The 24898-nt window shown below is 56.4% G+C and overlaps 3 protein-coding genes across 3 annotated transcripts; 1 reads left to right on the forward strand and 2 right to left on the reverse strand.

The window, feature by feature from the left end:
* Positions 1-2019: 2019 nt before the first annotated feature.
* On the forward strand, positions 2020-3744 carry CGCA056_v001969 (O-glycoside alpha-1,2-mannosyltransferase-like protein 4; the record flags this gene model as incomplete). The annotated part of the gene is made up of 5 exons (XM_037317228.1): positions 2020-2309; positions 2365-2763; positions 2817-2903; positions 2952-3354; positions 3403-3744. 5 exons carry the CDS (start codon positions 2020-2022, stop codon positions 3742-3744), a joined length of 1521 nt encoding a protein of 506 aa, XP_037185125.1.
* Positions 3745-4909: 1165 nt separating this feature from the next.
* CGCA056_v001970 (putative dihydroxy-acid dehydratase) lies at positions 4910-7128 on the reverse strand (the record flags this gene model as incomplete). Its single annotated transcript, XM_037317229.1, has 5 exons — positions 4910-6381; positions 6448-6555; positions 6613-6620; positions 6672-6769; positions 7003-7128. The coding sequence occupies 5 exons, from the start codon at positions 7126-7128 to the stop codon at positions 4910-4912; spliced, it is 1812 nt and encodes a 603-aa protein (XP_037186148.1).
* Positions 7129-10940: 3812 nt separating this feature from the next.
* On the reverse strand, positions 10941-12065 carry CGCA056_v001971 (uncharacterized protein; the record flags this gene model as incomplete). Its single annotated transcript, XM_037317230.1, has 2 exons — positions 10941-11789; positions 11925-12065. The coding sequence occupies 2 exons, from the start codon at positions 12063-12065 to the stop codon at positions 10941-10943; spliced, it is 990 nt and encodes a 329-aa protein (XP_037186149.1).
* Positions 12066-24898: the final 12833 nt, after the last annotated feature.

Consider the following 24898-nt stretch of genomic DNA (forward strand, 5'->3'; position numbering starts at 1 on the left):
TGCGCTGCACCGAAGCTGGTGCCGGAGTTCTGGACACGTCTGGAAGGACCCCGACGCCCAGCAGACGGACGGGGCTTCCTTCCCGTAAGGTACGGATACACCAGAACAGAACACCAGCAGAACAACAGAACAGCAGACGGAAAGCAGAAAGTTGGCACCGAAATCCAGAATTCGACACCAGCACCTGCACCTGCACCAGCACCACCTGCAGCAACACAAGCAGCAACACAAGCAGCAACACAAGCAGCAACACAAGCAGCAAGTGTGAACCTGGCAGCAAGCGTGAGAAAGGAGAAGCCCCACCTTTTGCTCCTTTCCGCGTGTCTTGGCGGGACGCTTCCTCCAATGACACATCGTGTCTGAGCCAACAGAGCTCCACTCGACGCCCCCTCGTCCCCACCATGCTTTCCCTCTCCCCGGTCTGGTTGGCTCCAGCTTGGTGCAGCAGTTCCGCGCAACCCACGTCCGCTGCCACTGCCACCACTTTTCCCAGCCGTGCTGCAGACGCGAACAGTCTGGACTTTCAGAGTGGAATCCCATCCCCTTGCACACGTCGGTGGGTTGGAACTTGGATGCCATGTTGGAGACTGGGCACCTGGGCAAATCCCCTAACGTTAGGTAAGGTCAAGTCAGGTAATCGACGCAGAGGCCACTCACCCACCCGGGGCTGCCCCTAATCCCATCTGCTGTACTGATACCGAGTACCTTAGTGTACTTGCGCAGTAAACTGTGCTTGCTGTTCACATCAGCGTCAACCGCACTAGTGCCGTAGAGAGGTAGGTATCCGTAAACCTCCATCCAAAGTGCCTCGACTGGACCGGGAACAAAGGTGGCCCTTCCATCCATCCCTTCCAGCGCATGAACAGTCCCTATGAGTCCCCTATCTCGCTACCTCACCTACCTACCTTACCTCTCCCGTCCAAGGCGTTGCTGTCATAGTATTCCTACCACTGTCTGCCCTTCCTGCTCCTCCGGCTCTTCGCCTGGACTCTCCCATCCGTGACATCTGTCAGCTTTTCCTCCTCCCACACCCCCCGAAAAAAAAAGTTGGCTCCCTTTTCCCTCCCGAGTCGTCGCCAACTAAACTCCAACTCCCTTCCCTTTCCCACGAACCCTTCCGAACTCGACCTTCTCCTCGACCTCGACCTTCGACCCCTCGAGCTCGAAGACCATCTTCCCGCGATCTGACGACGACTGCGGCGTTCGGCCGACTTGCCAGCGCAGACCCCTGACCTATGTCGCCTGCCGAGACCTCCCCCCGACGCAATTGATATTCGAGACTCGGTTCACCCCGTCAGATCTTCGGGCGGAGAGAGAGAGAGATAGATAGGCGCTGAAGGCCCTTTGACTTTCGGTCCCCTATCCACACCACCACCACCTCCACCACTACCACACCACACATCCACCGAGACCACCTCTCCCACCAAAGGCGAAGCGTCACAAAGCACAAAGCACAAAGACGACCGAGACATTGCTCCCGTTGTCGCTGCCGCTACTGATACGACTGCCGTATCCTCTTCGCCCCCCGACCAGCCGCTACTGTGTCGCTGCTGCGCAAGAGGTACTCCGGCTCTCGACGCGTAAGGTGCTGCTCTGAAATCTGTTCAGCCCGCCTGTCGCACATCGACCGTCTTCGGTGCCACTCTTCGCCAACCTGAACACCACCTCCATCACCGACCAGCTCGAGGGAAATTTCGTCCCTGCCGCTCGTTCACGTCTACTTCGCAATTCGCATCGCCCGCCATTCAATTTTTTCCGCTGCTTCCCTTAGATACGGCTTTGCTCTTGTCCGCGGTTCGCGTGTTCGTCCACAATCATAATCACGGCCATCGCATTCGATTCGAAATCGCCGCCCCCTTATCCTGAGGTACCACCCTGTAATCGACGCCACGCCAAATCCCTCCACCCCATCCTTGGAGCCATCCCAACTCTCGTCCCGACATCCCTCCAGATATCATCTGCCTCTCGACTTGCCCTCTACCCCAGCAAATCACCCGTCGGCGACGATACGTCTGAGCCATGGATCTCTTTAGGCGAGCCGTAAAGGCCATCCCGTCGACATCGCCTCAACTGCCCACCGCCGACGAGAAGCCCACCACGAAACATGCTCGCCAAAACAGGCTCACCTCGCGCCTCGCCTTCTTCAGAAGACCGCTGCGCCTGCGAGGCAACTCGAGCATTTCGGTGCCTCTGGGCGTCGTCATTCTCTTCCCTCTGATCGTCGTCATCCTTATCCTCGTCCTGTTCGTCAGACACCCCAGCTCTCCTGGCAGGATATTGATGCCCGCCGGCGCTCCTCCGGCCATCAGGTATGTCTTACCTCGCTGCAAAGCATTGATGAGAGCTAACATTGGCGGCGCACAGGAAAATCAGTGAAGAGCACGACAAGGTCTTCGTCACCGGATGTCTCCAGCCCGATACGAGCAGACCCAAGGCCAACGGCGCTTTCGTCGTCCTGGCTCGCAACAAGGAGTTGGACGGTGTCATCCAGTCCATCAAGTCCATCGAGCGTCACTTCAACCGCTGGTACCACTACCCCTATGTTTTCCTCAACGACGGCGACTTCAACGAGACCTTCAAGGAGGTCGTCACCAACTACACCTCGGCTCCTGTCGAATTTGGCAAGGTCGGCCCCGAGATGTGGGGTTACCCTGACTGGATTGACCACAAGGTCGCCAAGGAGGGTATCGCCAAGCAGGGCGACGCCGCTGTCATGTACGGTGGCCTAGAGAGCTACCACGCCATGTGCCGTTTCTACTCTGGGTAAGCCGGCAACCCATTGTCTCGATTACGAATCATGACTGACCACATCAAAGATTCTTCTACAAGCACGAGCTCCTCCAGAAGTACGAGTGGTACTGGCGTCTGGAGCCCGAGATCAAGTACTTCTGCGACATCACCTAGTATGTGCCAAGCCTCACCAGTTGTCACGCCTTTGCTAACCAGAGCAGCGACCCTTTCTGGGCCATGATTGACGCCAACAAGACCTACGGCTTTACCATTGCTGTCAAGGAGCTCCGCGAGACGGTCCCCAACATCTTCCGATATGCCTCTGCCTACAAGCGCCTCAAGGGTCTCAAGTCCAAGGGCCTGTGGGAGATGTTCGTTGACCCCGTCCCCGAGAAGAAGGAGGAGCCGACCGATCAGACGCCCCTTCCCGAGGAAGTTCTGCGCAGCGACCCTAACCGCAACACGTTGCCCGAGATCGATCCTGAGGCCATGGAGGGCGAATCGTACAACATGTGCCATTTCTGGTCCAACTTTGAGATTGCCAGCTTGAAGTGGTTCCGCAGCAAGGAATACGAGGACTTTTTCGAGATGATGGACCGTAGCGGAGGTTTCTGGATGGAACGCGTAAGTCAATACTCGCATGATCGCCTGCCCCAAGCTAACAAGTATCAGTGGGGTGACGCCCCCATCCACTCCTTGGCAGCCGGCGCACTTCTGTCTCCCAAGGACATCCACTACTTCCGAGACTTCGGCTACCGACACACGACCATCCAGCACTGCCCCGCCAACGCCCCGGCCCGACAGCTCCCCAGAGAACCCTACCTCGAGAAGACGACGCTCGACGACAAGAAGCGATTCGAGGAAGACGACTACTGGGAGCACTGGGACTCGGAGAAGGAGAACGGTGTTGGATGCCGCTGCAGATGCGACACTGACATTGTTGACGTCGAGGGCAAGGAAGGATCCTGCCTCGCGGAATGGGTTGATGTCGCCGGCGGATGGGCCAGCCCGTAATCCCAAACGACAAACCACATCACACACGATGTTACGAGTCACGGCCAGCGCATCCATATCCTGGCGCGAAATGTTGGGTGGAAACGAAAACCAAAAACGGGATTGTATATTGATGAAAGCGGAGACGCTTAGACTCCCTGGGTCTTTCCAGAGGATGTCTCATTAATGTTCTGCGTGCGGGGGGGGGTGTAACGGCATTGCCAGTATCGGTCTTTGCTCACAAATCCTTTTTGGGAGTTATCAGGGTTCACAGTATTCCGGCCTTTGTCCATAATCAGTTTTGTTTTTGCACTGCACGGGAACCTTGCGAAGCATGAAATAGAGAGGTGGAAAGCTACAGAAACAGCTTCGGCTCGGATTAAGTTCCGACGCCAGAGAGAATCATTTTGTTGTTTTTCGCTCGTCAAGTTCGCTTTCGATGGCCAGCGGGAGAGAGAGCAAGAGACGAGAGAAACGACTCCAATGGAGACTTGTTACGCGCGCACAGGATACCAAGCTGGATGGGATGCAAACAACGAACATGGGATGTTTGGTTCTGGAAAGAGAGAGAGAGAGAAGACTTTCAATGTTAGAGTAGCATGTCGGGTCGGGAAGGCCCGACGCAAATGGTATATATGTCGTGTCTACTGATCTCTCGTCTTCAAGTGCCGCCTGGTTTGTGTGGTTATGGGTTGAGCTAATCCGTGCAGGACATCTAGGAGGCATGCATCTTCCTCCCTTGGCACGTGAGACTCTACACTTTTACGTCACAGGTTCTTCACAGGACTTTGTCACTTGATATTCGGGATCAACTGGCTTGGGCCCGGTATGGTATGTCTCATTCTTTGGCGCTATAGTTCGTGGGGGCTGACTTGCTGGAATTATGTGGCAGCTAGGTATTTCTGGATCATATTTGACATTTACATGGTTATCAAAATGGGGCGCCGCGCCGGGACCGGTATCGTGAGATATTTAGAAACGACCATGCCCAGGGCCACCGCAAATGAATCCCGCAAACCTACCTTCATGGGTCCCACAATGTTGCCTCCTTCCCGAAGTCTAGGATGAAGGGACACCCTTGCCACATGCGCTTCTTGTCTCCCTCCTCAATGGCATCGTGGCGTATGTCCTCATTCTATACCAAAATGTATCAACAAGTCTTAGCCAACAGACAATAAGGCACACATCACCATGAAGGATCCGCTTGATCTGTAACAGCACCGTGGCTCGCATCGCCCACTAGACGAGCATACTTGCCCAACGCGCCCCTCCGCACATGCGGCAGCGGCGCCTTCCACTCGGCTCTCCTCCTCGCGAACTCGGCCTCGTCCACGTCAATGGCGTCGATCCGGTTCGTCTCCGCGTTGATCGTCACCCTGTCGCCGTTCCTCACGAGGGCAATCGGCCCGCCGACGGCCGCCTCCGGCACGACGTGGCCCACGATGAACCCGTGCGACGCGCCGCTGTACCGCCCGTCCGTCACCAGCGCCACGTTGTCCAGGCCGGCGCCCATGATGGCCGCGCTCGCGCGCAGTTGCTCCGGCATGCCCGGGCCGCCCTTGGGGCCCTCGTACCGCACGATCAGCACGAGGTTGCCGTCCTCGCGCTTGATGGAGCCCTCGGACAGCGCGACGTCGAGCTCGTGCTCCTTGTCGAAGACGCGCGCGGCGCCGGTGAAGGAGAGGCCCTCCTTGCCCGTGATCTTGGCGACGGCGCCGCCCGGGGCGAGATTGCCGCGCAGGATGCGCAGGTGGCCCGTCGCCTTGATCGGGTTTGAGAGGGGGCGGATGATCTTCTGGTTCGGATCGAGCGAGGGCCAGTCCGCGACGTTCTCGGCGAGGGTCTTGCCCGTCACGGTCATGATGGAGCCATCGATGAGGTTCGCGGCGACGAGCATCTTGAGGACGGAGGGGGTGCCGCCGACGCGGTAGAGATCCTCCATGTAGTACTTGCCCGAAGGGGCCAGGTCCGCGATGAAGGGGATGCGGTTGCTGGTGCGGTCGATGTCGTCGAGCGTCAGGGGCACGTCGGCGGTGTTGGCCATGGCGAGGAAGTGCAGTACGCCGTTGGTCGAGCCGCCGAGGATCATGGTCAGGACGAGGGCGTTTTCGAAGGCGGCGCGGGACAGGAGGTCCCTGGGACGGATGTTCTTCTCCATGACGATCTTGATGGCCTCGGCGGCGCGCTCGCACTCGCGGGACTTTTCGGGGGAGAGGGCCGGGTAGGACGAGGAGCCCGGCAGCGAGAGGCCCATGGCCTCGATGGCGGTGGCCATGGTGTTGGCCGTGTACATGCCGCCGCAGGCGCCGGCGCCGGGGCAGGCGTTGCGCTCAATGTCCTCCATGACGTCGGTGGGGGTGCGGCCCTCGACACCGGGGTTGCACTTTGCGTGGAGGCGGTTGTAGGTGAGGGAGCCGCGGGCCTCGTAACAGGTGCTGATGTTGATGGGCTTCTCGAGGAGGTCGGAGTGGCCCTTCATGATTGTGCCGCCGTAGATCATGATGAAGGGGCGGTTGTGGCGGGCGGCGGCCATGATGGTGCCGGGCATGTTCTTGTCGCAGCCCGGGATGGAGATGTTTGCGTCGTGGTGCTGGGCCATTGTCACGGACTCGATGCTGTCGGCGATGATTTCGCGGGTCTGAAGGGAGTAGCGCATGCCTTGAGGAGGCTTTGGTTAGCTTGCGACATGAAAAGGGTTGTTTGGTTGGTAGAGAAGCATCTCACCTTCGCCGCCCATCGTAATAGCGTCTGACACGCCCACGGTGTTGAACTGCCAGCCGAGCATGCCCTGTTTCTCCACTGCCTTTTTCACGATCCTACCGAACTCGAGGACTTTTTTCCGTCAGCCATCATGCAGTGTTCGTGTCCTTGATGCACAGTGATGCTCACGATGTGTGCTGTATCGCGTGTTAGCTGGCATCATCACCACAGCTCAGGGAGTCACTTACTTGCAAGGGTTGCCCTCCCACCACACCGTCGCGATGCCGACATGCGGCGCATTTTCCATCATCTCCGGGTTCGGCACGCCGGCGCCGTACAGCATGGCCTGCAACCTTTGGTAAGCTTCTGGTTCTCTTCCCAGCTCTCGTCTGAGGCTGTCGCGTGTACCCCGCGGTCCCCGCGGTGCACCACCCCGCACTCCCACACACACCACACGACATCACCGGCCACCACCCCGCATTCCCCAACTCTGAAAAGAAGGTTCCTTCTGTCGGGTGGTTGTTGTTATGTGTCTTGACTTGCCTTTGCTCCCGGGAAGTCATGTTCACGCGTCAAGACGTGAGACCAGCGGTTCAACGGGCCTCCGGGGGGCAGTGTCTTGAACTGCAGGTAGTCGGCGCTGTCCTTGTAGCTGGTGTCGCTGTAGCCGCCATCGTGGCCTTGGCCTGTTTGCTCGGCGCTCATCGTGAGGGTTGCTTTGCTTTTCTGTTTCGTTTGTTTGTTCGTTCGAGGCTGGGGCGTTTCGAGCTGCGTCGTTGGTGAGGTGTTTCAGTCAGGTTGGTGTGTTGGTTTTACGTCGCGGGGGAAGAGAGAGTGAGGGAAAGATTGGACTGTGGCCTCGAAGTCGGCTGTGTATGTTTGCCGAGGTAGGGCGTCGTCTGTTGGTGTAAGGAAGACGATGTCGTCAACGAGTCGTGGGGTATGATGAAGGAGGCATCTACTAGGTAGAATCGTGTGGGACGATGGTGAGGCGAACGGGGGGGCAGTGACTTTATTTGAACTCTGTTTCTCGCAGCAACAAACAGCAAAGGAAACAGAGGAGAGCTCTCCAAAGGCGGGGGAGAAGCACCCGACTTTCGCATCACAGGCTACGGCGCTCTCCCTCCCCCACCAAAGCTCGGGGGGATAGGTCCGCTCGGGAGAGATCCCCCCTTGGAAAACCTGGAGCTGCTGCTTATTGTGTGCATTTCTATTGGGAGAGCTGCCGACGCGCTCGAGGCCGGGTCCAGAGTCGTCGGGTCATCCCAGCTTTCATCGGAGGGGGGAATCGGGGTGCTGTCCGCGGGCGGGAGTGGGGAGCAGCCAAAGTCAATTGACTTTTTTTTTTGTTGGTCCATGAGTAGGAGAATTGGATTGGATGGAGGGGTAACGGGGGAGAGGGACACGGGAAAAGGAATTGGGAGACGGGAGATGAGTTGCGGAAATAGCACTGGCTATTCCGGAGTCGACGCTCGGATTCCAAGGCACCTGAAGTCAAGATGGCATCGTCAACGCTTGAAGACGAGCAGCATTGTTTCTTACGGCGTTCTCTCCGACATATTGTTGCCCGACTCCGCCATCGGCATCACAAAACCGTAGGTTATTCATGTTGCTAGACCTGCATGTAGCTTAACGAGCTGGGAGTACGGACGGCGGAGTGGGTTGATTGGATGGCATTGAGCCGATGAGGAGGAGCCAAACAGCAAAAAACTTTGCTTGCGGAGCGTCCTGTCTTCCTTAGCTCCTTTTAGCGACATCAGCTAGCCGCAAGAGTATTCTGGACGTTGTGCGATTGTAAGCATCTGAAAGTAGATGCATAGAACGTTGTTTTTGAATGGCGTCCAGTGTCGTCGTCCAGAAGTTGTGGGAGATGTGCTGCAGCTATGAGTCTTCTCCACAGAAGCAGCGTCCAATCACGGCAAAGGTGTTTCATTGTTGTGTTAGTTACAGCAGGTGGGGTCTTTTAAGCACCCAGTCGTTCTTTCTGGATTTGGAGACTTGGCAGAAGGGCATCTGCTGCAACAGCCATTCGCAGCAACAATTGAACACAGTCGTAAGACTCATCCAAAGCGCTTGCTTGCTTGCTTGCTTGTAAGGCTGCTCACTCGGGGAAGCGTAGGCATCCCGCCCGAGAGACCGCCGGGTTCCAGAGCCAGCCCGAGTGAGAGGCAACTTGGCGAACCCAGTGGGAGACTCGCATCGTGACTACGTGTCTGGGCGGTCCGATCTTCGGTGTCGAACGCCGCGAACCAGCTGCATCTCGACGGACTCTCCGCCTCTCCCGCTTCCCCGCATCCAAGCTTAGCTCAAAGATCTCAAGAGAAGACCTCAGCCCGCGTCTGGGCGTTGCAGTATTGATGCATCCTCGTTTCCGCCCCCCTCTCACTGCTGCATTCGTGTGTATCGCGTGCGGCGCTTGTGCATATTCTCACGACTTGCACTCACACATCCAAGAGCACTTTGCAAAGTAACGTAATTGGCCATGGAAACTTTCCGTGACCTCTCCGTCCCAAGGTAGAAGAAACGCAGCCCGCGCCAAGACCTTGTCGTGTTGCGTAACAGAGGGTTGGGACACCGGCGTTCGGGCATCACCCTGACGAAAGCATCTGGCTAAACCAAGTCAAAGGGGCCAAGGATGGGATGACACTCTGTTTGCCTCTTTCCGTTTGGATCGACGGCCGGACCAGATCATGGCAGTGAAGTCATGCGGGCTGTCGGAAAAGTACCAATGGGGGGGGGACGGAGGGAGGGCAGTTCATCTGTCCATCTGCCAAAACAAATCAAAACCGTAAACTCGTTGCCGTCGTCCGAGCTATCCGTCCAACTCTCTTTTACCGCGAGCAAAATCCCACGTTTCGGAGTCCAGACGGATGGCGCAGCCCATTACGAAGCTTCCACCCTCTCGAGCTGTGTTTCCAGGGACAATGCTTGGCGGTTGACTGTTCCAACAAGGCCAAAACCATTTATGCTTCAAGAGATTGGAGAAAAGAAGGTTTACGTGGTCTGGGGGGTGTGGTGCCGTGTGGTGGTGAGCGGACACCTTGCGACGGGTTGTAACCGAGACTTGCGCATCAGGAGGCGATGGATAAAAACAATGTATCCGTACGTACATGCCGCAGGCTTGAATCGCTTCATGGAGGTCCATCAGCCACATGTACGTATCTTCATCCCGATTCTCAAAAGCATGTCATACACACACCTCTTGATCGTTTCCCAAACTCACCGTGAACTTCACACACCAACAACATGTACGTAGTTTTTGTCTGGAATATAGTGTCCAAGCAGCATTTTCCCGTGGGAATATTTGCCGATGTAGCCGCATGCTCTCTCTTTCCCTCTCACTCATCAACCAAAAACCGTTTGATGTAGGGACGTTTTGATCTTTGAAGCAAGTCCTGGGACTTGATCAAAGCACCCTCTCACTCCAAAAAGTCAACTATAGCACTGATCTCAAGCCGGCACCTAAAGATAGCACAGTACCTTGACACCCTCGATTTAATCGTCCAGTCTCTTTGATGTGTGGAAGGATTCAAGTGCCAAACGCCACGCTTAGACGACTTGCGACTGATCATCGTCATCTCACCGCCATGGCTCATGTTTTCTCTTCACTAGTTGTAGCATCATTGTAGCAAGGGGGGATATGGGCGGACACAGAACACATGCACGCACGAGAGAGCAAAAGTTGTTTCTCAAAACTCTGATTCCTTCAATTCGCCGTTTTGAAAAAGTAAAAAAAAAAGAAGAAAAAACACAATCGTCGTCTGCATGATAGTTCCCTCTTACGGAACCCCGGATGGGTTAACCGCTCTAGTGTACAAAAAAACGCAAGCCATACGGGCAATGGACGATGAAAGCCATGTTTGTATGCGAGGTGTGTGTGCGTGTGTGTGGATTTGTTTTGTCATCACTTCATTTCTGCAATGGGTGTCGGTAAAAATATGCCTCCCCGAGAAGATGAAAAGAAGAAGTGTAAAATGCCTCCGCACTGTCGCCGTCGCCGTTAGCCAGCCCAACCGCTCAAATGCTGGCACCAAGATAACCCTCGCATGAGTCCAGTCGACTCTGATGATCCCTTGGGATAAGGGACCTGTTGTTGAAAAAGAAAAAGAAATGCAGACTCTGTTCCCCAATCCGCAGACCACCCCTCCTTTTCCTGCGCCGAATGTCAACCACCGTCCCCTGCAGCCTCCCAGTCGTATGTGTGTTCGTGTGCGATGTGTGTGTGGTGAAATTCGAAATTGGCGCGAAAAGCAACTTGACAACCGAAAAAGTGAAAAGAGACCAAAAAACGGACAACAGAAGAAGCGTCAGAAAATAGATCAGACTCCCGAAGGAGTCGGCCAGCAGAAGCGAAGAACAGGGCTGTGTGGCTCGATGCTGTTAAGTCTTCTTGTGCTCACATCAGGAAGAAGCAGAACCTCAAGCAAGAATCAGACACAAAAAGGTATGAAGTAATACACTGATAGAAGAGAATTTCTTGTCGTTGGAGTGCGGAAGGCCATGATGATAATGATTATCTAGGCTCCGACTCTCTCTTCCTCCATGCGCCTGACGAGCTCGCGCTCGCGGGGAGAGCGGGGGTTGGCGTCGATGCCGAGAATCGCAGAGATGCGAGTCTTGTCCTGGGGCTTGCCGTAGGTGTCACGGTCCATGTTATCCGGGCTGGAGGTCGGGGTGATGGGCGTGCTAGCCTGGTTGCAGCAGGAGCCGTTCTTCCAAGCGGACTCGAGGACGACGGGGTTGGCACCCGGGCCGTAGTCGTTGGCGACGGCGGCCCAGAAGGAGGCGCGGTGGGCAGTGTATACGTTTTGGAGGCGGTTCATATCAACGTGCTGGTGGTTGATGGGAGGTTGCTGAGGGGCGGGCAGCGTGCACTCCAGACGCAACGGGGGCGTCATGGGGAGGCTGCTGGACATGGACTGGAAGGAGGCGGAGGGGAGGGCCGCGCTGTGAGGCTCCGGGAGGGGAGTGGGATATCCTCTCGAGGGAGAGGCGGTACGGGGCGGCAGGGTCATGCACACCGGCTTGGGGAGGATGGCGGGGAGACGCGGCGAGGCGCCGTGGCCCATGATGCTGGGCAGTTGCATGGGAGCGGGCGAGACAGGCGCGAAGCTGTGCGAGCTGCCCGGGGGAGAAACGGAGCGAGGAGTAGACTCTCGGATCGGGGAGGGCATCGTGGGCTGCATGACAGGGGAGTGGTTCGCGGAAGAACCAGACGAGACCGAAGTCGTGCGCTGCTTGCGGCGGTTGCTGCCGTGGCTAAGCTGGTGGTAGTGCAGGCGGCAAGCCAGCTCGGTCTTCTTCAAGTGAGCGGCAATGTGCTTGTAGGGCATCTTCTGGAGACGAGTCTGGAGGAGATAAACTTCCTGTTTCTCGAGTTAGAACAGTCATCAAACCACACATGATGCCGAGACGACGGGACGCTTGGGGCCACACAGCCACGTAAGGGGGTGGTGGTATACGTGTGTGTAAGCTCCCTTCCCCAGCTTGGTGTCACGTACCTCGTCCTCGCTCCATGCTCGGCCTCCTCCAGTCGAAGCCGCCTTGCGGTTCTTGGTAACGCCGTACTCGTGACGGTCCATGGCATCGGAGGTGGGAGTGTAGGTGGTGGTATGGGGCGCGAGTTGCATCGTGGGAGACATTTTTCCTCGTAAAATCGTATGACGGGCAATGAGTTCGATGGTAAGAAAGTGTGAAGCTCTGGAGGCTTGTTGGTGTGTTGTTGGTTGGTTTCCCTTGGAAAGAATCTGTTGAAATCTTCGCGCGTCTTCGCGTCGTCCTGGAAGCTGGGTTTGTAAGAAAGGGGGATGAGCAGGAGCTTGCTGCTATAGAGAATCGAAGTTTTAAATCGGGTGGTTTCGAAAATGGAGGTGATTCCCAGGCCGGAAGCTCGCAACAACGAAGTCGGCTTTCTGCAGATCCGTCAAGGAGAGGAAACGGATAAGCGTTTTGTTGGATGAAGGGGTAAGGCGCTGTAAAAGGGAGACCCAAAGAAGTGAAGTCGTTCGTTTGAATAAACCGGATAGGTCAAGTATATTGACAAAAAAAGGTGGTGTTCAAGAAGCGTAGTCAAATGAGTGTGTGCAGCCAAGCCAGTTGACAATGAAGGAAAGTAAAACCCTAGCTGCGGGAGAAGAAAAGAAGGACACGCAACTGCGCTTCAAGAAGACGAAAAAAAGGGATGTTGATGATGAACCCAAAGTAGGGAGAGAAAGTAAACAGGAAGAATGGAAACCGATCGAGACGGGGGGAGAGGGGAGGATAAAGTAATAATGCAGCCTCTCAGCCGTTGGTGGTGGTGGTGGTGGTCTGGTCTAGGTCTACTAGTCCCCGTCTGGTCTGGCAACTGGCTGGCAGGCAGAGAGAGGAACGGGAAAAAAAACAAAAAAAAAAAACAAAAAAAAAAAAAGAGAGAGAGAGAGAGAGAGACAAGCATCTTGTCTACCGCAGTATGAGAGCTGCAAGGTACGAGGTACGAAGCCAGCAAGCAGGCCTGGCCTTACCCACACGCACACGCACGAAAAGAGAAGAGAGAGCGGGCGGGCATGGCAAACATTGCCTCATGATGTTCGGGCGCTGGTACATCCAGGGCAGGGGTCTAGCACACCGTCAAGTCTAGCCCTGTTGCAGATATTGAGCAGTGATGCCAGCGGACCCTGGAGAAGATGGGGTGGATGTGACAGAATTAGCAGAGCATAACGTTTGGTCTGATCCGCTGGCCTGCTGCCATCCCCATTCTTCCCTTTTCCCTTCCCTTCGAGGGCGACGAGGGGTGTTGGACTGGGAAGAGGGGGGGAAGAGAATGAGAGACACCAGACACCAGACACGCCCAGCACGCTTGTGCAAGCCACACCCTGTCCGGGCCACACCCCTGTTCGAGGCAGGAAGAGGAGACGAGGAACCCAGACCCAGACCAAGACCGGCCATGGGTGCGAGATTATGGATCCGGTGAGAGACGAACGTGCGTCTCAAATTGGCGGCGGTGGTGATGGATTGAGAAGTGAGCAGCCACTCGACCGGCCAATACGTGGATGATTGCCCGCAACAAGATGTCGCCCTCCGGAGGCTCGGATACATACGGCCACTGGACCTGGACCAGGACTAGGACTTGAAGCATAGACCAAGTTTACCAAGCCTCCGGGGGCCCGTTGAAGATGAACAACTCCAGGTCCCTTGGAGGCAGACCAGGGCTGGAATGAGAACAGACCAGACCAGACCAGACCAGACTTAGAGAGGGGACGGGACGGAGAGGAGCAGAGAGGAGTAGGAGGAGGCTCTTCTCGTGAACCTGGAACATGGGAAAGCTTGTAAAACGACTGAAAAGACCGCGCAGCGTAGCGTCCGGCTACCGAAAAGAGCGGTGTCTCGCCTCCAGTTTGTTTCTTCATTTTTCCGTTATTGATGTGACTCCTACTCTAGTGTCGGGCGGCTCAAGAAACCTGGTCTGAGCCCGCCCTGACGACTCCATCTAGGACAGGCAGGCAGATTCAGATTCATCAGAGCCTCAAAACGGGATCCAGTTCTAGTTCCAAGTCCGGTTCTGGTATTGGCATGTATTCGTAGCACGCATCCCAAAAGTCAGGTTTGCAAGCATCTTGGTTACCCACCGGTCGGTTTTGGTTTCGGTCACGGCACATGGGCGGTGGATCTGTTCATGACTTGGTGAAGGGTGAGTCTGAGTCTGATTCTGATTCCCGTCTCTCGCAAACTCTCTCTCGCAAGCATGCCGAGCGAGCGGGTGGGAAGGCGGCTGAGGCGCAATTGTATGAAGGGCATTGTATAGATGGGGCATATAGGAATAGGATGGCGTGGCATGACAAGACATGGCATGGCATGGCCGAAGTATGTTTGGCAGGGCCTTTCTTGACTCGGGAACAAACCATGGTGGACGAAACCACGACAAAGTCGGCACCGTCAGGCTGGGTCGGGTGGTTCTTCGCAACAAGGAAGAGGGCGTTACTATTTGGGGCGGGCGTCTGGTCTCAAGTCGCGATAAGCATACGTCTTGTCGACGTCGATCTCGTGGAGGAGCATGTTTCGCGAGGATAGGAAGGGTTGGTTGTCGTGAACGGAGGTGTCTTTGGTGAGGACAGGACAGGGATCGAGTGGAAGAACCGAGGCGGTGCGGTGCCGTAACGGCCGTCTGCTGGCCGAGGCGGACGGCGATGGATGCCGTTGAGCGTTGAACGTTGGTATGTGCGAGGAGGATAGTACGTATGCGTGAGGTCAAGTGAGATCAGGTAGGGAGTCGGCGGGTACAGGTTGCATACATTCGCGGCATATGCCCGTTCAAGCAAAGGACGGGGTACTGAGCGGGTTTCCTGGGAATTCCGAGGTGGTGATACGGCGTGGTGGTGGACAGAGGACGGTGCGTGCGTGCGGTGAGGTGCTGCGGGCGACGTCGTCGTACCTTTCCTTAAGGTACGGCAAGTTCCAACGGCCGTGCATTACAGCATTGGCATTGGCAGCAGGCACTGCGTGAGGCTTTCGTCAACAACCACCTGGTGTTGGTTTGGGTGTTTGTGCGGTGCTGTTGTTGTGCTGTGCTTGGTGCTTGGTGCTGGGTGCTGCTGGGCATCGTATCGTGTTCGCTCGTGTCTGAAGGTTGTGTGAGGATGTCTGTCTGACGTTTGACGGCGGGGTCGAGCGATGGCTAATACTGCATGGTACCCGTCGAGGTGTTACAGAGGCGCGCCAGGCGCTGCCATTGGCCCGTTTTCGCGGCCGCCCCTGAGAGATGCCTGCAGCAGCGTCAAGAGGAGATGGGCACTAGGCCGGAACAGGTCTAGTCAGGAACGGCCTAGCGCGGTAGCTGATGCCCCACCTTACTGCCCCTGTCAGTGGTCCACTGCTCTCACTCAGTGGGTGAAGCCCCGATTTTGAGCCACAGCCCCAGCGATGAACACCACACTGCACCGGTGCGGCGGGGCCGAGAACCCCTGTTCGTTGTCTCCGTCGCACCGTAAGAGCCTCCAAAACGGGAACATTGCGACCTGCGAAAACCAACCAGCGCCCGAGCCGCCCGCCATCGCATTCCATTCGCATTGCCTTGTGTAGTGGGCTTGCTGAATGCTGCACATTAACACAGCTCCATTATCAACTCTACCCAGCTGTTTGGTTTGAAGTCTGGCCCCTTCCCTCGGCCTGCCTGCGACCTTCTGTAGCACTACTCAGGACGGATACTACCTACCTCGCAAGTACCAGGAGCGGGAAGAAGGAGTTAGAACAAAGTGGCCTGTACTTCTACTTCCATACGGGGTGAGGGGAATGACGAGAGAGAGTGAGTGAGATGAGTGTGTGATCTCCCTCGCCAACGACAGTGACGCATCGGCATCGAAACATGAGGCTGTTTCTTGTTCGTCCCTCTGTGACGACGCCTCGGCACCTGCTCAGTGCGTGTGTGTCAGTGTTCTGAGACTGCCCAGTGCTCTCCTCGCCCGACCGTGATTGGACCACTGACAGCCATCCATTGTCACCAATACCCTTTCCTGGATGGGTAAGGTAGGCTTAGCTAAGGCATTTGCATGTTTGTCGATATTGGCTACCCTACCTTTCCATCGCACCTGCCAGCATTGAACCTTGGAGCGTCCCTGGCGATGCACCCAAAAACAGTATCCCCAGGTATATTCTATAGCTACACACACCATACCTAGTGCACTTGCACTGCATTCTTGGACGCAATCGGGTGTTTAAAAGTCTCCGTACCTTATGTGAGGCCCTATCAATCCCCCGGCGATGCACAGCACAGGTGGGTGGTGTCACGCGGCGTGCCTGCTCAGCTGCTGCTATTCATAACGCTCGATAAACATGCGGCCAGGGCCGGAAGAGATGAATCGGCACATGCAGGACCGCATTCTGTAGGCAATATAGTGGCAGGAAACATCTGCCAAAATAATCCCCCGGCCCTGCTGAACAAAAACTGACAGAATCTGTCCTCACCGGATCCTTTTACCAGCCCTGGCTGAGCCCTTCGCTGCGTCTTGATTGAGAACACACCACTTTCCCGCCAAGATGTGGAGAGGGCAATAAAAACGCTTCACCTGTTTTCGTAACGACAGCACAATTAAAGGATAGTCGGTTTCTACAGTCCACTGTCCTGTCCTTTCCTGTCCTGTCCTGTCCAGCTGCGCGCCAGGGATCCCCAGACGCTCCATCCTCGAGTTCCTCAGTCGCGGGCGGCCCTGGGCCCACGGCCCTTGAAACTCGCTAACAAGCAGGCGCAATTTCACCCACGTATCAGCCCTTTCCCTCTTGGTCGCCTTTGGCTCTTTTTTCTGCCCACCCCCATCACCCACCGTCCACTTCCACCACTTCACCACCACTCACCACCACTCACCACCACGCATCACCACTCAGTTTGTGACTTGCCTCAATCAACACACGCCCGTCCTACCCGACTGCCACCATCCTCCACCCTCCCGACCCGACGACGTCGTCAACCACCACCACCACCGTGGCCAGTCATCATTACCACGCCGCACACAATCGGCAGGGCTCAACCCAAACACACCACCCCCCCCCCCCCCCCCCAAGTGCCCTACGACACGCCGCGAACAGACAGCCGACCGCCCCTCTCCTTGCTCGACGGGACGAACATGGATTCTGAGAAACAACAGAGGGGCCCTAATGCAGGAAACCTTATTTGTTTCTCGAGGGATCTCTGCTGAATCTGAATCTGGCTCGGACTGTCTGACTTCTTCCACCGCCTCTGCTGCCTCCCTTGTTGGCTTCTTCTACGCAGTACGGATACATACCGCAGTACTTTACTACTGTATTGTACACTACGCAGTACAATCCTGAGGTGCAGGGTACTCCCCTTCCCCCTCCTACTGGAACACCATCCATGGTCCCATCCACCGTCAACAATGGAGCCTCCGTCTCCTCTCCCTCAGGTGCCCCCGTCAATGAGCCTGTCCTCATATCAGCCGCGCATCTCTTTTGGACGGTAGCAGACGTGCGCCCATCTCCAGACTCCTGGCCCCAACATTCGCGGCCGAGAGTCTGGGTCGGCGGGACCAAGGTCTGAGAACACGACGGCGACTCCTCCAAACCCTCCCAAGACAGGAAGAAAGAAAAAACCAAACCGTCTGAGCCAACCCTCGGTCTCGTCGTTCTCGGACCTTCCACATCCTTCACCCTGCTCATCCTCACTCAAAATTCGTCTGACCTTTTCGCCCTGCCTGTCAAACCGGTCTGGTGGTGCGCTGCCTAACCTGACGGACGGGTCCCCCGAGTCAGACTAGGCCCTCAATGTCATCCATCACAGATCGAGCCCTACTACGGATACTAAAATCACTCTACTTCTTACGCCTGCGGAAACATTGTTGGCCGCCACGGCGCTCGACAGAAACAGGCCGTCCCCTGGGTGCATTCACTCGGAAATGATCATTAAAATAAATCTCCAGCGGGCAGAGGAGATGGGATTAAAACGCCTTGCACAGCCTAGCGGCACTTTGCGGCCCCCAATTTCCCGTGGCCGAATTCCCTGACGAGCGGCGTTCGTTCGCTACGCATATTGCGAGCCCATGATTCACCCGCCCGCCCGTCCGCCCGTACGTAGGTTGTTGAAGAATACCTACCTACAGTACGGAGCATGTGCACCAGAGCCAGCTCCGGCCGGTGCGGTGCCGTTATGCTTTCTGCAGAGCCACACACCACTTACTTCGGCGGCAAAGCATGATTGATTGTCCTCTCAAAAGTCAAGCGCCAGCCGCCAATGCCAATGGCATCCACCGTTAAGTCCCCGGTACCTATTTGCTTCCGTCATCTGGGGTCGTCAAACAAGCAAGTTGCAACCAACATGGAGCCTTCACCAATCGAAGCCACCTGTCAGCCCAACAACCCCGGCCTACGAGACCCTACGGCCAAGAGAGGTCAGAAACAAAGGACCTCACCCCTCCAAACCACCAAGACGGAGAGTAACATGTCACGGGGCGGGAAGGCCATCATCCGGGTCATCAGCGGGCAACAAGCTCTTCGTCAACGACCCCAATTCGCCTTCGGAATACCTGGGGGACCGAAGAGATCGCCCACAACCCGTCAAATGAGTTCGTCGAGTGTCCGCGACCAGATCTATCCGGCTAGGGGTGCAGCTGCAGGCCGAGTTTCTTTTCACTGTTAGTTTCCGACTCCGCGTGAGAGAAATCGTTGGAATGTCACGCCCCTGCGCCTGTCTGCCGCTCTGCCATCTCATCTCTCCACCGTTTGATGGGTGGTGATGATCTTCGGAACGCCCATCAACCGAATGTCATCGGTGGCTTGCGTTGCGTGTGGTTGGTGGAATTAGGATGCGTGGGAGGCAAGAAATACCACGGCATTAATCGCGACCGTCTGGTTCGGATTCGCGTCAAGATCCGCCCGGTACACTGGCGCTGGGACCGTACCGGGCTCGACTAGATGAACCGTCACGCCCGGTTCCCTGACAGAAGCTTGGCGGCACTATCTTTCGTCTGATCTCTCGACCGATGGATTCCAGCGGCTCCACACGCAACGGTCCTGTCCTGCAAAACGAAAAACGCGCCCGCTGCTGGGAGCGGGAGGCGAAGGCTGCGAAATTACAGGTCCCGGCTTCGACACCGTCCGCTCTCAGACGGCCGTCCAAGATTTCGGAACCGCTGGCGACGAGGCTACATGTAGCGATCGTCGCCTAATAACGGGAGAGTGGGCGAGAACCGTCCAGCGTCTGTCTCTGGTTCACCAATGTCCGGAGACCCGGAACTAACGGTGTACCGTCCGCAAGTGGCAGCTCGCTCGGCCGAGTGTGGATGTGAACCAAAGCCCAGCCTTGTGGAGCCCGATTCCGCGCTGCGTCAGGGCGTTCCTTGCGATGCTCCCTTATTTCGTTATTCCACGGATTCCGATTAACTGGCAAAAGGGGGCTGAGCACGCAAGAGAAGAATTGCGACGGAAACTTCCAACCGCGTGTTCTATCTCTGGAACTGCCTCTGTCCCTGCCCAGTGTCTTTTTCGCCACGGATCGTCGCGCTGGATCATCTGGTCGTCGGCCGTCTCACTGGCATCGCATGAAAATTCAATCATCCCATGTTTTTTAAGAGTGAACCTTGGGAAAACATCGACAGACTCGACAAAACCAGCGCGCGACGGGCACTGGCCAGCGTTCCGATTCACATTCGACGGCTTGGCCGAGACCAGGGTCTCCATGCGCGCAGTTATTCCGTCTCCCCCAGTGTCTTGTGCCTCTCGCTCTGAAGAGCCGCAGGTCTCAAACGCGTGGTGCCGGAACCCTGCGACCTGCACCGTTTCAGTGCCGGGGTGCATCGTGGCGAACCAGCCGAGAAGGCATAAACTCTGTCCATGTTGGGAACGAACATGCAAGGTATGGCGACGGAGGAAGAAGGTGCATGGCGTCACAGGGCCTTGCTGGCCTTATGTTGCGTACGCACGCATGAAGATGATAAACCGGATGACAGTAGACAAGATGGGCCAGGTCAGGGTTTCTGAGGCCGTTTTAGGTGGCATCTGTATTGTGTTGCTGACCGCTCGTCTCTTGATGCCTGGCGTCTGGGGCTCTAGGTTGCCATCAAATGAGCTTGGCGAACAAATCCGGACCCGGGGGTTCTCCCATCTCGGGATGTCATGGTTTTCTTTTTCGTCTTGCAACCTGGTACGATCTGGGGCAGCAAGACCCGGGGGTTTCTACAGAGCCACCATGTTTCGTCGCCTCTCTTTCGGTGTTTGAAACAATTTTTGTCTTGGAGGCTCTTTGCAGCGTTGCTTTTCTGGAGCCTCGCCATGCTTAATTGTGCTTCGTATGCGGGAACAGCGGCTGGCTGGGCGGGAGCTGAGGTGGCCTTCGGGTTTGGCAATCGGTCTCTCGTTCGTTCTCGCGGTGGCCGCCGCACCGTGGTTGGTGTTGGAACTTGGCGGAACACTGAAGGGGAGACACTGGAGCGGGCCCGGTTCTTAAGCCCCGAGTATTGTTGTGAGGGGGCCCTCGGCGGACCCGTTTCTCTCGGCACACTGTTCGGTATGCTGCGATCTGGCCTCGGCAAGGAGTGGAGACTGGCCTCCCCCGACCGGAACCCGATGCAACCGTGCGCGCTGAAGCAGACCCTGCCGCCCCGGCCCTGCAGCTCCGCTTTTCGCCCGTCGCCCGATGTGACTTGGGAATAATCGGGCCTTCGGTCCGTTGCCGTGGGCTAGCTGGCTGGGTTGGCGCCAGTCTCCGTGTTCCGTGATTACGAAAGCAGTCCAGGGCCCGCGGGTTCCGCAATACGCGGGATCGTCGGATGGTCCGGCGTCACCTTAATTCCCATGTGCCCGTGTGCCCCTATTGCGATGAATAAGACGACTGCCTGATGGGATTGCTTCAATGCCTCGGCTGATGGGCTTTTGGCCGAGGGACGATGAAGAGCGGATGATCTGGGGGATGGATGGGATTGACAGGTGGGTACAAGCCGGTGGGAGGGCTTTGTTTGCGTCCGGGAGCCAACTGTGATGGCGAGGACGCGGGATCATGAGGCTGATTATATGGGCACGGTCAGCTCACATCGCGCAATTGATCCAGCGCAATCATAGAATTGAAGCCAGAAGTCGGCCATCCTCACGCTGTTTCAAAACGGTCGTTCGCTCAAGCAGCCGGTATTGTGCGGACTCAAGCACCTACGGCAACGGACAGCTGCATCATCATCAGTACATGCAGGCCAAAGTCAACCAACTTGCTGTAGTCCAGGCGTACAATGTCATTGAGGTTTCGGTGATGGTCTTGCAGGGCTTGCCAAAGGTACATGGAGATCTGTTGGCAGATGTACCTGACCTCTCGTCAGGTACTGTACGTACCGTCTGAGGTCCGATCTCTTGGTCGGTGTCCACCAGCAGTACCGCTAACAGCAGGTACATGAAGGGAGCTTTGGGTACTTGAGGCATGCAGACGGTACATGGATACAAGTCGGGGTGGTGCCAAGAGAAATGCGACGACAGCACAGGGCACAATTGAGCTGTATCGCAGTGGATGTAGATGCGCGCAGTAGTGTAGGATATTTGGGTCGGTGATAATTGAGCATGTTGAAAACCTCAACGCCAAAAACTTGGGGGTTGATGAGGCTGTGATGAACTCTTTTTCTCCTCCCCCTCTCCGGGCCTCGTGTTATCTTTTTTTTTTTTTCTTTCCCCTTTGGTACTGACTGCCCTTGGTGCCTGGCCGTCCAGGACAAATTCATGCCGCCCACGTCAGGCAAGCAGGTATTAAAGTGGCGCGGGTTGATTGTGCGATTGCTTGGTTCAGGATTTGGTTGGGTCACAGGTTAGATGATGAACGTGGCTGGGCTTCCCCGCAGAAGGAAACACGGGGCCTCAGTCATCAAAACCCGGAGGAAGGCGGCTGTCAATTTTGGCACCAAAGAATGCGCCAGTGATTTCGTGGCAATGGCCGATGATGAGGCGATGGATAGCACTGACGGCGATTGCACTGACGGTTGACGGATTCCATGCATTGAATTGGATTGGATTGGATTGGATTGGATTGATGGTGTCACCCTGGAGGGAGACTGGTGGAAGACAGCATTCGACAGCCCGCGGTCGCCGTCACTGCCAGTGCCACTGCCGTTACCAAAAGTCACGAGTGAGAGGCCACCAGCAGCGAGCGCACGGAGCAGCCACTGAGCATCGAGCAACGACGAGGTGACGAGTGACAAGCTCGATGGTCTGTGCGATGGAGGATTTGCCTGGCCCGTGCTTTGTCTTCTGGCTGCGGCAGGAGATAGCTCCAGCCACAGCTCTTGCCTGCTTGCTGGGTGGGAAAGAGGCAACGATGGGTAATACTCGGTCCTTCCCCAATACCTGCTGCCTGCGTGCTGCCCCGCAGCGTATTGCGCATATTGCGTAAGGTAAGGTATTCACTTTCCCTCTAGCCCGAGCGGAAGGTAGGTAGCCCCTCCCCCCCAAAGAGGGAGAGACACCCCAGGGAAGCCCGCGCCTCCCTCGTTGCTTTTCCATGTTCCCTCGCGCTCCCCCTCCCCCTTAGCAATTTTCCCTCCTGACCCCTTCCACCACCCACTTTCTCTGCGAAAAAAAAAAAAAAAAGAGGGCAGCCAGTCCAAAACATCACCGTGGAGAGAACCAGGAAGTTACTTCCGTCAGAGGTACATCCTTGGGCCATCGCGAGGCACCTCACTCACACACAGAGCGTCCCAACTCCAGACTCCAGTCCCAACGCTGCCATCACCAGCACCAAAGCTTACCCTGCGCTGCGCTGCTGCTCTGCTCCACCTTCACGCTTCGCTACCTGCCTACCTTGCCGCTGCACCAGCAGTCCAATCGTTCACCGACGCCCTCACCTTGCTCACTCTCGCTCGGGATAGTCGCAGTCAACTTACCATTGACTGCATTTGCTGCTGCCGTCGCTGCCGAAGCGCCAAACAGCCAAATCCACGAATACCACACCACACCACCCAATTACCTCACGCCCGTCCCATCAGCCAACAGTCGAGGGGCAAAAGGCAGACAGTTGCAATTGTCTTTTTTTTTTTTCTCTCTCCCCCCATTGCCTCGTCTTTACCTACGACTGACCTCATCGCTCGCGCATCGCACACCTCACATCGCATATCTCACCAACACCAACGCGCCCGCCAACAACGCACCGCTAATTACCTCGCCGTCCGCACGTCAACCCAGTCGTCGTCGCGCCGTCGCCGTCTGCTGTCTCCCACCACAACGCCGGCGCTTCCTTTCCTTTTCTTCCCTGCCCTTCCGCCCGGGTACCCGACTTTTCTCTCACGCACGTCAAACGCATCGGCCAGCCACACGCCGTCCGCATCGCGCCTGCCGTCACCTCTCCCGTCAATTCCGTCCAGAGAACGCAGCAATCGATTCTGTGTCTCTGTGTCCTGTATCGCGTGGGCCCTTTTGGTCACCTACCTTACCCTCCCAGTGCCAGTCGCAAAGTCGCTCACGGCTCTTACTGCGTACACACGTCAACAAGTCACTACTAGCTACCTACCTTGCCTACCTACCTACCTGGCGGGAACCCTGGACAGCTTGAGCCTTGACCCGAGTGCCGCCACCACCAAGGATCGCCCGCTGCACCCACCGCACCGCGCAAGGCCACCTGCCTGCCTCCCGATCACTCCAGGTCGCTCCTACAGCAAATCTACTTGTTGCCTTATCTCCCGAGCTACCTGCTACCTGAGAATTCTCACCTCTACATCCATCTACATCCCCTCCTCTGCACCCGCCTCTACGGCTACTTCCAGAGAGAAGCTCGCGACCTGGTCCGGTCCAACCTGACCCGTCTTTTGAACTCAAGGCTGAGGTGAAGCTCGTCACCTTCTTGCCTCCCTCGCCTGCACCCTATCTGATTCTACCTCACACTACGTACCTTCCACTACCTTACCTACCCGGAAGGCCAGAAGACAGGGCTCAGCACCCTTCTTTCCCGTCGTCCTCTCTCCCTCACACATCTCTCTTTCGTGGGCGCGCGCGCACACCACACGCTTCCTCTCCACACGAAGCGCAACCTACGCAAATCATCCAATCCTTCCCGCGTCTCTCTTCGTCGCCGCCCGCCAATTCATCTGCCCGCGCGTCGCAGCTACCTTCTGTCCACAGAGTACCTACCTATCTTTCGGGCCCATACCTCCTCACCTTGGGACTGCTCCTGCTCACCGCGGACAACCTTGTTTGCCTGCCTGCCTAGCTACCTGAACGGCATCCACAGCTTCCGCCCACTTTGCACCGCCTCTTTTTTTTTTTTTTCTTCCCTCCCCTCCGCTCTGCCACTGTTGTCACTTGCTGTGTGTCGCGTCGCTTTCGCTCACATACGCACGCCACCACACACCACACACCACACACCACACACACCCCAGACCAAAGGGAACGAGAAGGAAAAAAAAGAGTACTTGAAGCAAACACGTCCTCGGCCTCGCGGGCCTTTGTATCTTTGTTCCTTTTTTATTTCGCCCTCCTGCGAAAAAAAACAACCCCGTTCCTTCTCTACTTCACCTCCCCCTCCCCCTTCCCATCCACGTCCACGTCCCCCTTCCAGTCAGTCCCCCCCCCCCCCCCCCTGGGCGTGTGCCGTGACCCGCTTCTTGCCTTGCGACCGTACGTCAGGCTTCCGCTTGGTCCAAGTCTCTTTTTCCGACAGAGAGCAGCGACCAGAAAAAATATTCCCCATCCATCAAACCGTCGGTTTATGCATCGCTGCTTGAGTTAATACTACCACTACATTGCCCGTAAGTACCTTCACCCATTTCCTATGTCGCTTTTCACACATTGGCCCGACCGATCATGTTGGCTCGCTTGTACCTTCGTCGAGTCGCAAAGCAGTCATTGTCGCGCGCGCGCTCTCCGCTCCATTGTCGCTAGCCTTGCTGCCTCTCTTTGAAGCAATCGCGTCTTTTTTTCATCCTGTTGCGGTCGCCTTCCACGACCCTTTTCATCTCTCCCCTCCGTTGATCGCATCATCGCCACGGCGCAAACACGTCATTCCATCGCGTCTCATCTTGCGTATTGCCAA

Source organism: Colletotrichum aenigma (assembly GCF_013390185.1).
Source record: "Colletotrichum aenigma strain Cg56 chromosome Unknown KSG_Cg56_contig01, whole genome shotgun sequence".
NCBI lineage: Eukaryota > Fungi > Ascomycota > Sordariomycetes > Glomerellales > Glomerellaceae > Colletotrichum > Colletotrichum aenigma.